The 12745-nt window shown below is 35.1% G+C and overlaps 1 protein-coding gene across 1 annotated transcript; it reads left to right on the top strand.

The window, feature by feature from the left end:
* The first annotated feature begins 3680 nt into the window (after positions 1–3680).
* Positions 3681–9082, top strand: LOC142224800 (uncharacterized). The gene is made up of 3 exons (XM_075294585.1): positions 3681–4907; positions 5078–6200; positions 6369–9082. The coding sequence occupies exons 1-3, from the start codon at positions 3681–3683 to the stop codon at positions 9080–9082; spliced, it is 5064 nt and encodes a 1687-aa protein (XP_075150700.1).
* Positions 9083–12745: the final 3663 nt, after the last annotated feature.

The raw sequence follows: 12745 nt of genomic DNA, 5'->3' as shown, positions 1-12745 counted from the left end.
TGTAGGTACATATATACGTATATTTTAACTAAAAGTGTAGTGCAAATCAAAATTACAAAAACAAATTGGTGCAAATTGGTGTAAAAAGTGTGAAAAAAGTGTGACTTCTATTGCTGTCCGTCCGTCCAACGGTCCAAAAACGGTAAAATTTGATGTAAAAATTTCATAAAAATCGGGAAAAAAAAGAAAAAACTTGAACCTTTTTGATGCATATTCGTGTATAGTTGTTTGTATGTCACGTATGCATTGGTTCAACGAACTAGTATGAAGTGAGAAAAAGAAAATCAAGAAGAAGCACTTCATTTGATGTAATGGTAACGAATAATTTTTTTTTGTTTTCAACGGTTTGGACAAAATTAGTGGTAAATGAAAAATTCTCATGTTTTTTTTTATGAAATAAACGCGTTTGTGCTAAAACATTAACATTTCATCGGTAAAAATAAATTTCTCGTATTGTTCATTTCATCCAATTTGTATTTGTGATCATATGTGAATAAAATCCACAAAGAATATTACACATATGATAGAGTGACAATCAGTCAGCTGTGTCAGTGTTACCATATCACCCCCGTTTCAATTAGCGAAGTCACACACCAAGTTACACCTAACGCACCTAAATGAATGCGCAGCGTATGATCATATGATAATTTCGATTAAATTAAATTCAATTAATATTTTGGTTTTTGATTAAAAAAGTGAATGTAATTAAAACAAATAAATTAAATATTGGAAAATTTGCCCATTTCACTATATTTTGTTTACAAAAACAACAATTTTTGCTAAAATATTAATAAATTAATACATAATAATTCATATTGAATTACGAGCGTACTTAACCAAAACATCAAATTGATCATACATTTTGCATTCACACCGACATAATTCAACACACAGCAACAAATATTGGCATAATAACCCATATAATAGTATTTGCACTTTAATACCATTGCACATTTTATTATTTTATATTGAACGTATTGGTTATATGTACACGTATAAAAAACCATCAAACATCAAATTATTTACCATTTACACAACACATACAGTTCTGAAAATTTTATTTGAGTGCAAATTAATTCGGTACACCGTAAAAAAAAAAATCAGTTTTATGTCAAAAGTGATTATATCAAAGTAAATTACGCAAACACATACATCCATTTGTGTTTTACCGGGGTATAAAACAAAAACGCGAATTTTTGGAAAATTTATCTACACCCGAGAAAACAAAAGGAAAAAAAATTCTATTACACTCAAGAAAATTGGTATGTCATCGTAGAAATTTCTTTGCATTCAGGAATTAAATTTTGGTAAAGCGCTAATTCCCTTTAGTAAAAAGCAAAAAATTACTACACTTGCAAAAATTTGTATTAACAAATTTTTTCTTAAATTCGCGGAAATTACACTCACAGAAATTTGTCTTTAAATTCGAAAAGAGCATTTTTTGTTCGCAACTGAAGAATGCGTGTTTCAACTCTCAAAATTTATGCTAAAATTTGGAAAATTTAAATATACCTAAAACTCGAATTTGTGCACTCAGCAAAAATTCTCCAAAATTTTTCTACACTTGAAAATTTTAACTTGGAATATTTCTGTACATTCAAAATTTTGTACACTCGGGAAAAAAATTATTTAAATTCTCGAATTTTTGCTACACTCAAAATTTTTTATCTAGGTATATAGTTCTACATTCAAAAAAAAAAAATTTTTTCTTAAAAATATTGCAATACTAAAATTTGCTAAAGAAAAATAATAAATAAATAAAAATAAAATAATAATAATAATCTCACAAAGCTTACCGACATTGCGTATTTTCGAGTATTTTTTTTTTCGGAAAAATTGTATTACGTTCGGGAGAATTTTATAATCAGAAAATTATTACACTCGAAAAAAAAATCCAATCTTAATTAAACAGAAGCTATTATTACACTCGGGAAAAGTGTGAAGATTTTGGAAATTTGTCTAAAATTGAAATAAAATACATTTATGAAAATCGCTAAAAATTCTTACACTCAGAAAATTAATTACGCTCGGAAAAATTTTCGTTCCCCAAATACGAAGCGCACTCAAACAAAATTCTCAGATCAACTCATACGACTGCGAATACACTCAAATTTCGCATATTTATCAACATATGTGAACGAATCATCATAACAACAGGTAAATTATTGAAATTATTGGTAATTTATAAATATTTGAACAAATCAAGCGGCTCATAAGAAAAATTGTGAGAAATAAAATCGGAATTTTCACTCCTCGAATATATTAAATTTATTGAAATTTGTAAACATATACAAGAAATCAAGCGGCTTATAAGAAAAATTGTGAGAAATAAAATCGCAAGTTTCACTCCTCGAATACTTTAAATTTGTTGAAAAAAAAATATATACAAGTCAATAAGCGGCTCATAAGGAAAATTGTGATTCAGAACGTCGCAATTTCCGTGCATCGAATATATCACCGAAATCGCTCATTACAACATTAAAACAAACTATCAGCGAAAATATTCATTACAACATTAAAATAAACATCAATATATCTACAAAGTGAAATTACATCTCAAAGCCGAATTGGCTGATGAAACATATATATTATCGCTCTGTAACAATAATATATCTTGCTCTCTGAATATTATTATTAAATTGGCCTGTTGTGCTTTATCAAGATTTGAAGGAATTTTTGAACTTTTATTGAGTTATATGATTTGTTTGAAGAAAAATTCAATAAAGTCATATTTCTTTTGGATGAGTTCATTATATTTCTTCGTGACATTTACATTTCTCGCTCTGTGAAGCTTAAAATTATTTGGCTGTGGCTTGACTAAAATTTGGAGGAATTTCGACCTTTTATTGAAGATATATAATTTTTTTGAAACAAAATCTTGAAAGTCATATGTTTTCAGTGAGTTCAATATATTTCTCTTTGAAAATTACGCTTCTCATTCTGCGAAGTTTATTATATATTTAATTGTTTTATCTGTTTTGCTACAAAGAGCTTGGTCGAGTTTTTGAACTTTGATTGCGGACTTATGATTTTTCGATTCGAGAGGTTGGAAAAATCATAGTTCAGTGGATGTGTTCAATAGATTTCACCTGCTTGAAAAGAATCTTGATGAAATTTAATCTCGTCTCATAAATGAAAGATTGAAATCTTGTCTCGTTAACGTTTTTTGAAAACAAAGATTTGATATTGTGTTTTTCTTGAAATTTTAAGACAGAAATTTTACCGATAAAATTTGGATGATTCTGTTTCATAGTATCGCTTTGAAATCGAATTTATCAATTGCATCACATTACATAAAGAACGCAACGCTTTGGAATTTGTGGAGACACAATTAAAATTGTCTAAATTATATTTTTATGCACTAAAATCAATTAAAATTGATTGATTATTATTTTTTTTCGCATATTTATCTTTTCAATTGATCTCTTGAACAATAAACTACCATATTTTCGCAATATCTGCAAATCCCGCTTATTAGTTTATTAGTTCCGGAGATAAATTTTCGCATAAAACACAAGTAAAACGGTTAGAGGTCACCCACAAAACTTCATATTTACAAATTCAAAAACGCATATATTTTTTCTCGCTATACTTCGGCAATTCCAATTCATTACATTGATAAATTCAATAAAAGATTTCTCGTTTTCAATCTATAAATTTCTGATACATTTTTCACGACAATGAATCCTACAAACAATCCTACCGACCCTTCATCAGGTCCTGCTGGATCAAATGCTTCCTCCAATGCTAACGCGGCAGCGGCTGCATCTCCCGCATATGATAGATTTCTTTTTGATTGCGAGTATTTAATACTTTTTTGTACGCAATTCGAACAATGCGATATTAGAGACCAAACGGACTCTGTGTTGGAAGTTAAATTGGAAGACTTGGAGAAAAGATGGCAACAACTTCAGACTTCATATCAAAATATAATGCTATCGCCGAGTTCCACCGATCCGAAGGATATTAAAGCTAATGCAAAAATAAATTTCAATGCCAGTTCTGAGGCATATTACACCGCAAGGTCTCAAATCTTGGATATTCTCCGAATATCTGGAGGCCAGGCACGTCAAAATGCCAGACATAGCCTAGTTCCTGAATATATACCTCAGACTCAGAGTTCTATTCCCGCCTCGTCTCATAACTCTAACGAAAGTTATATAAAAGTTCCTCCGTGCGATACCGAGGTGTTTAAAGGTGGTTACGAGGAGTGGCCCTCGTTCCGTGATATGTTCACTGCAGTTTATGTAAATCATCCAAAATTAACCCCCGCTCAAAAACTTTATCATTTACGCAATAAGACCAGGGGCCCAGCTGGGGCTATAGTCAAGCGTTACACTTTGTGCGATGAGAATTTTAATATGGCATGGAGCGCACTTAAAGCTCGTTACGAGAATAAACGTGTTTTAGTTGATAATCAATTAAAAATTCTTTTCAATATACCTGTGGCAAATGTTGAAAACAGCGAATCAATTCAAAAAATTCAGTCCACGGTCAATGATTGTTTATGTACTCTTCGATCTCTTAACGTCGATGTTGACGGATGGGATCCCATTCTCATTTATTTAATTTCCACAAAATTACCAGATGAAACTCTCTCTTTATGGGAACAATCCCTCAGATCACATCGAGATCTGCCTACGTGGAATCAACTGGACGAATTTTTGATAAATAGATTCGAAGTTGTAGAACGCATCTCGAGCATAAAGTGCACAAAGCAGCAAAATAATGTTACACATCAAAATTCAAATAAATATGATCAACGCAATCCCATCTCATCTCAGGGCTCTGGCAAAATACAAACATATCTCTCTCAAGAAAAACTCACAGCTACTTGTTTACTTTGTGAAACCAACCATTCTTTACGAACGTGTCCGAAATTTCGTCAACTTACTGCACAACAGCGTGTAGACTTTGTCTATAAAAATAAGATTTGCAGTAACTGCTTATCAAGTTCCCATCTCAAACCTAATTGTAAAAGTACAAACACTTGTATAATTTGTCACAAACCGCACCACAGTTTGATTCATATACGAACTAAATACAACGAAAATGCAAGTGAAAATTCAAATACCAGAATCATCAAAAGCCCAATACACACAATTTATCCTCACAGAAGGAACAACCATCTACATCAAAGCAAAATAATTCTTCTCATATCCAAGCCAACTTTTCATCGAATAATGATATGATTTTACTCCGAACTGCATTAGTGCATATTGAACATAATGGAGAATTGTTCACGATTAGAGCTCTTATAGATCCGGGTTCTCAACGAACATTTATTTCAAAACGAATTCAAACCCGTTTACAACTTCCGACTACTAAGTCAAATTTTGAAATATCTGGAATTGGTGGCCAGCGTCAAACATCTGACAAACAATGTCAATTGTCCATAGTGTCAAAGAAACATGAAATACGATTCTCAGTTTCTGCCATTGTTTTGCCACAAGTGACAAAACGTCTTCCTGCCGTTTCGTTTGAAATACCAAATAATTCAGAATTGGAAAATTTAGAGTTGGCAGATCCATATTTCAACAAATCTTCGCAAATTGATTTGGTTCTGGGTAATGATTCCGAACGTTTTATTAATATTGAAGGAATCAAGAAAAATATTTGTGGCGAAACTTCAGCCTATAATACGATATTTGGCTGGGTTCTCAGTGGTCCAATGCGGACTGAAACAATACATTCATTCTCCGTAAATGTTCATGAATTCGAAGAATCTTCTATTAACGAAATGCTAAGAAAATTTTGGGAACAAGAAGAAGTTCCTACATCCCATCTCGTCTCAGCTGCTGATGCGTTCTGTGAAGAATATTACAGAAAAACTACAACTCGTTTACCCGATGGTCGTTACATGGTACGACTTCCTTTTAAGGAAGAATTTTCTGATTCATTGTACTTGGGTCCTTCTAGATATATGGCTTTGGCTCAGTACAATCGTATGGAACGAAATCTTTCCAAAGATTCTGAATTAAGAGCACAGTACCATGATGTTCTGAACGAATATATTGCGCTTGATCACGCGGAAGAAACGTCTTCGCGCGAAATTTCTTTTGATGATAAATTTAATTCATTTTACTTGCCACATCACGCTGTGGTACGACCAGAACATAAGTCCACAAAGGTTCGAATTGTTTTTAATGCGTCCCGAAAAACGAAATCAGGCTATTCTCTTAACGATATATTACACACCGGTCCCACATTACAATCTGATCTAACTTCTGTTATTCTAAATTGGCGAAAATATCAGTATGTTTTCTGCGGGGATATTCAAAAAATGTACAGACAGATTCTTGTACACCCCCATGATAGACCGTATCAATGAATTTTATTCAAACCCTCCGATAATAACTCTATTAAAGATTATCAACTCAAAACAGTAACTTTTGGCATTAATTGCGCGCCATTCCTTGCTATACGTACTCTTTTACAACTGGCATCTGATGTCCAAGCAACTCATCCCATAGTAGCTCGAATACTTAAACACGAAACATATGTTGACGACATTTTATCGGGCGGGTTTTCTATTCAGGAAGCTTTGAAGGCTCGAAATGATCTAATTGATATTTTAAAGGATGCCGGTTTTCCTCTGAAGAAGATCATTGCTAATGATCCACAATTACTCGCTCATATTCCGCCTCAAGACTTATACGATTCTGAATTTTTACGCTTCCATGAGTCAAGTTCTACAAAAACCTTGGGTATAAAGTGGAACGCGTTGTCAGATTCGTTTACTTACTCAATAAATCCAATACAATCTGAACAGACTATGACGAAAAGAATGGTTTTATCGTCCATTGCCCAATTATTTGATCCCGCGGGATGGATAGCACCGGTTATTATTCGGGCAAAAATATTAATGCAACAATTGTGGCTAGAAGGAATTGGATGGGATGACAATCTTGGCCCAGAGTCACAATCGACTTGGAATAGGCTCGTATTCGATTTCCCTCACATTAATTCTATCTCTATACCAAGATGGATTCAATGTTGCCCTACTGATACTTTAGAAATCCACGGGTTTTCAGATTCGTCTCAAGCTGCATATTGTGCCTGTGTTTATTTGCGATGCCAAACTAATAAATCAGTTGTGTTTTCTAATTTACTGGTTGCTAAAAGCAAAGTCGCCCCTCTCAAACCTGTATGTTTGCCAAGATTGGAACTTAATGGTGCATTTCTTTTAGCTAAGCTCGTCAATTATGTCACTTCGAACTTTGATTTCAAAATAAGCTCCATTACTTTATGGACTGACTCTTCAATTGTCCTTGGTTGGCTTTCGAAACCACCTTGGACCTGGGAGACGTACATCGCGAATAGGACCTCACAAATTCACGAGTTAGTTCCTGGTAGCAATTGGCGATATGTCCCAACTCAGGATAATCCAGGTGATCTCGGTACTAGGGGTTGCCGACCTCAAGATTTAACACCCAATTCTTTATGGTTTAATGGTCCAAAATGGCTAACTCAACCACACTCAACGTGGCCTAAAAGAAATCCATTGGTTGCACCAGAATTAGGAAAGCGAGTAAATGTGCAAACTTATCATAGTACAAATGACGATAATGATATTTTACTCCGATTTTCGTCTTACAATCGCGCATTGCGAGTTATATCCTACATGTTTCGTTTTTATAACAATTGCCTAAGTCGACGGAGATCGACAATAAAAATGTCGAATCCATTTCTTACTCATAAAGAAGTTGCATTTGTTAAGTCACGTTTAATTATATTGTCGCAAAAGAAATTTTACCCTGATGAATATTCTAATCTTCTTGAATCGAAACCAATTAATGATAAAAGCCAATTAAAACGTTTGAATCCATTTCTTTCTCATGAAAATACAATGCGAGTGAATGGAAGACTCGCCGATTCATCGCTACCATACAACGAGCGATTTCCTATTATTCTCTCGGGGAACTCACGTTTCAGTCACTTATACTTATTAAATTTGCATCAATTATTAGCTCATGCCGATTGTACACTTATGTGCAGAATGGTACAGACTGAATTTTATATATCCCGTTTAAAACCGCGAGTAAAAGCTATAATTCATAAATGCCGAACATGTGTTATATTTAAACAAAAGTCTTGTAGCCAGATAATGGCTCCCCTTCCATCTGTGCGATGTGAACTATCCCCTCCTTTCAATATCACCGGGGTCGATTTCGCAGGGCCTTTTGAGCTGAAAAGTTCCACTCTAAAAAGGGCTCCAATAATAAAAAGCTACGTTTCAATTTTCGTTTGTTTCACCACGAAAGCTATCCACTTAGAACCCTGTTCAGAATTATCGTCTCTAGCCTTTGAGGCTGCATTTACACGATTCGTCGGGAGGCGGGGGCTACCCCATAGGGTTGTTTCCGATAATGGAAGAAATTTTATTGGTGCAAGCCGAAAATTACTAAAAGAATTTTCTGCTTTTGTTAAATCCACCGCCAGTGACATATCTAAAAAATATTCAACCCATGGCTTTGAGTGGCAATTTATCCCACCGCATGCCCCGCATATGGGCGGATTATGGGAATCGGCAGTGAAAAGTTTTAAACATCATTTTAAAAGAATTGCTGGTGCCCATAAATTCACGTTCGAACAATTTGCTACAATTCTTGCTAGGATTGAAGGAATCCTAAATTCACGTCCCATATCTGCCGTTTCTGAAGATCCATCAGATTTGAAAGCTCTTACTCCGGGTCACTTTTTAAAAGGATCACCAATTATGTCTTTCCCTGAAACCCCATCTCAAAACTTATCTCTTCTCAATAGATGGACAAAGTTAAAAGCTCTGCACCATCAATTTGCTATCAGATGGAAAGAGGATTATCTAAAATCTCTACACAAGCGATATAAGTGGAAAAATTCAGGTCCCAATTTAAAGATTGGCGATTTGGTTGTCGTAATGGACGATTTGTTACCACCTAGCGACTGGCGCTTGGGTAGAATCGTAAATACTCATCATGGTTCCGACAATAATATTCGAGTTGCGGATATCAAAGTTGCTTCTGGAATTATCACTCGCCCTATCGTGAAATTATGCTACTTACCGCTCTTAGATCAAGCCTCTCCTGAATCAACCTCTTAAATCTTACCTTTTCACATTCCTTCCTCTCATAAAATCATTGCATGTCCTTCCCATTATCCCATACTAAAGTCCTTTCCATTTACAGATTACTAACTCAAAATGTCACACCATCAAATTTATGACTGCGGCATCTGCAAAGAAAGACACTCTTTGCGGGATTGCCCAATTTTTATAATGATGCCTGTGGCGGATAGAAGGGTGACGGTTCGGACATATAATTACTGTATGAACTGTCTGGCAAAAAGCCACACAGTAGAACGGTGCAGTTCACCAGCGACCTGCCGGAAGTGTGGCTATCAGCATCACACTATGCTGCATCCACAAATAGCGAGGACGCCATCCGCAACTTCATTAGCTTACTACACGCCTAGGGAAAGGAACCCGACGACACGCCAAACACCATCAAGAAACAATACCACTAGAAGACGAGTAATAATCACGGGAAGACACAACAGTACAACTACACAACAAACAAGAAGGCCCATCAGGTGGTTCACGAAGAACCCTATACCGCAACCACCAACTACAACAAGAAGACAGCCACGACAACCCACATCACAACATGCTCACACCAACAGCAAAATTAAGAAGAGACGCTCCAACCAACGTCCCAAGCGTAACCAACACATTCTGGCCGAAGCTATAAAGTCCATTGCAACCGTGCTTTGCAAATCGAATTTTGCATAAGTGCAAGGCCGGGGGCATGGACAAACTTCATAGTTTGCCAAACATTTTTATGAATTTTTATAACTTGTATATCCTGAATTGTTATGAATTTGAATTGTATTATAATGAATTTGATTATATTGTAATTATCGAGTTTTATGAATTTCTCTATTTTGAATTGCTATTACTAAAAAGTCGCTGAATTGATATCGATAACGCCTATTGTGAATAGTAGCTTCATAAAATTTAGTACAATAAGCTATCCATTCCTTAAAATCCTTACTTTCTTTCACTTCTTCTCTAACTACCCGACGGTAAGCATTGTATTTCTCCTCTGCTGATCTCTCTTCTCTACCTTTTCCCCTATATTATATTTATAAATAAATATTGTTAATTGTACATTGAAGTTGATTTGTTGAAAGAGAAAGTGGAAAACATTCAAGTCATTACTTCGGAGGTCAATTCTTTGAAAAAACAACTTCGTGAAGTCAAGCTTAAACTACTGGATCAGGATAATTCAGTAGTATCTTCCGGATTACGTGTCACTGGCATACCCCAAATGGAAGGTGAAAACTTGGAAGTTACTTTCGGTAACCTTTGCCAGAAAATCGGGATTAACCCACCTCCAATACAAACCACATATAGACTGAAGCAAATTCGAAACCGCCAAAAGACATATAAAATAGATGATGTCATTATAGTCAAATTGAAATCGGCATATGATCGAAATTACGTTCTGAAGATCATATCGAATTACAAACGTGAACAAAAAAGACTAAGATACTGTTAGGATGTGTCTACCGTCCAAACTGTAGAATTGACATTCAACCACTGACAAGTCTTCTTGAACAAGTTAGTATTTCGTACAATGACATAATAATAGCAGGCGATTTTAATAGCAACTTACTAGGGCAAACAAACATTCTCGGTAATATGGAGGCAATAAACCTAACACCAGTGAATAAAACCATACCCACTCATTATTCATCATTGGTCAATACCCTAATTGACATCTTCTTTGTTAACAACTTGAGCGATGTACTGAAATATGAACAATTGTGTGGTTCGGCATTTTCTAAACATGATATAATATTTCTGGCCTATAACTGGCAAATCTCAAGAAATTCTGGGTGTCATGATACATTTACCTATAGAGATTTTAAGCATATAAATCTAAGTGACCTGGAACATGACTTATATACGATAGACTGGGATTCCATCACAACACTGGATGGAAAACTTGATTTACTAACCACCAATGTCAAATTTCTGTATGATAAGCATATCAAAGTTAAACGTAAACTAAATAAAAGTGACTCGAAGCCTTGGTTTAATAGAGATATCAAATCGCTAATCACACATCGTGAGTTAGCTTACAGACTGTGGAAGCGATATAAAACCCCCTCTTATTATGAGGCATTCAAATCTGCTCGACGTGCTGTAACAAATAAAATACGCCAAGAAAAACTAGCGTACTATGAAAACAAATTTGGTAATGCCATCAGTAGCAAACAAAAATGGAAAGAGATTCGGAAAATCGGCCTACTAAAACACGAAGAGCATGCAGTAAATGTCGACCTAAACGATCTTAACTTGAAATTTGTCAGTACACCAATAACTATCGTGAATCGAGAAGTACCCTTGGAGCATAGCACCATGCCCGAGCCTGAATTCGGTCTTGCTTTCAACCTCGTAACGCAATCAGAGGTCTATAAAGCTGTAATGTCAGTGACTTCAAATGCCGTTGGATATGATGACATTCATCCAAAATTTGTTAGAATTATCCTGCCACATATTCTGTTGTACATTACACATGTTTTCAATACTGCTATAATGACCAGCAGTTTTCCTTCTAGTTGGAAAATCGCAAAAATACTCCCAATACCAAAGGGTAATGGAGAGTTTCGCCCTATAGCTATACTGCCCTACCTATCTAAAGTCTTCGAGAGGATTATTCACAACCAGCTTCAGAGCTATGTTACTGCAAATAATTTACTAACTTCGCGACAATCTGGTTTTAGACCAAATCACAGCTGCATTACTGCACTCACTGATGTGGTAGAGACAATTCGAGCTGGGCTTGACAACAATGAAATTGGTTTCCTAATTTTGCTTGATCACTCCAAGGCATTTGATAGTGTTTGCCACACAATACTTACTGAAAAACTGAGACGAAATGTTGGCCTCACTGAAACGGCAACACGTTTACTGATATCATATCTGTCACAACGATCGCAATACACAACGGATGGAACTAACAACTCTTTACTCCTTCCACTGCCAAGGGGGGTACCGCAAGGATCAATCCTTGGACCCCTCCTCTATTCAATATACTCGAATGATCTACCTGACCAAATTAAGCATAATCATATTCAAATGTACGCTGATGACGTACAGCTTTACTCCTCATGCAAACTGAATTCCATTGCGACTTGTGTATCGAATCTTAACGCAGACCTGCAACGAATACTGAATTGGGCCTCAAAGAACTGTTTAATACTTAACCCTAATAAGTCGAAGGCAATTCTAATCCGAAACAGAAATGTTGACATAGGAGATAACGTCAACATTTACTTAGGATCCACACAAATTGAAATTGTGGATAAAGCAAAGAATCTTGGGGTAATTTTTAATAAGAATCTTACCTGGTCTGACCATATTTCTTCAACCTGTGGAAAAGTATATTCAATGCTTAGAAATCTGTGGACTACCCAACATTTCACACCACTGAATATTAGAATACAGTTAGTAAAAAGCTACATATTACCAACCTTACTGTATGCTTCTGAAGTATTCGCTGATATAAATACAACTGACAAAAGAAAACTTCAAACTACTTTTAACAATACAGTACGATATGCTTTTGGTTTGAGACGATTTGACAGAGTCTCACAATACTCATTACTGATACTGAAGTAGCCATTGGAAAGATACTTAATTTGCAAATCATTAGTATTGTTACATAAAATAATTCACACCAGTAAACCTTCATATCTA

Source organism: Haematobia irritans, chromosome 2 (genome assembly GCF_050003625.1).
Source record: "Haematobia irritans isolate KBUSLIRL chromosome 2, ASM5000362v1, whole genome shotgun sequence".
NCBI classification, from domain to species: domain Eukaryota; kingdom Metazoa; phylum Arthropoda; class Insecta; order Diptera; family Muscidae; genus Haematobia; species Haematobia irritans.
Note: the sequence above shows the minus strand (reverse complement) of the source record. Positions and strands in the feature narration are given on the sequence as shown.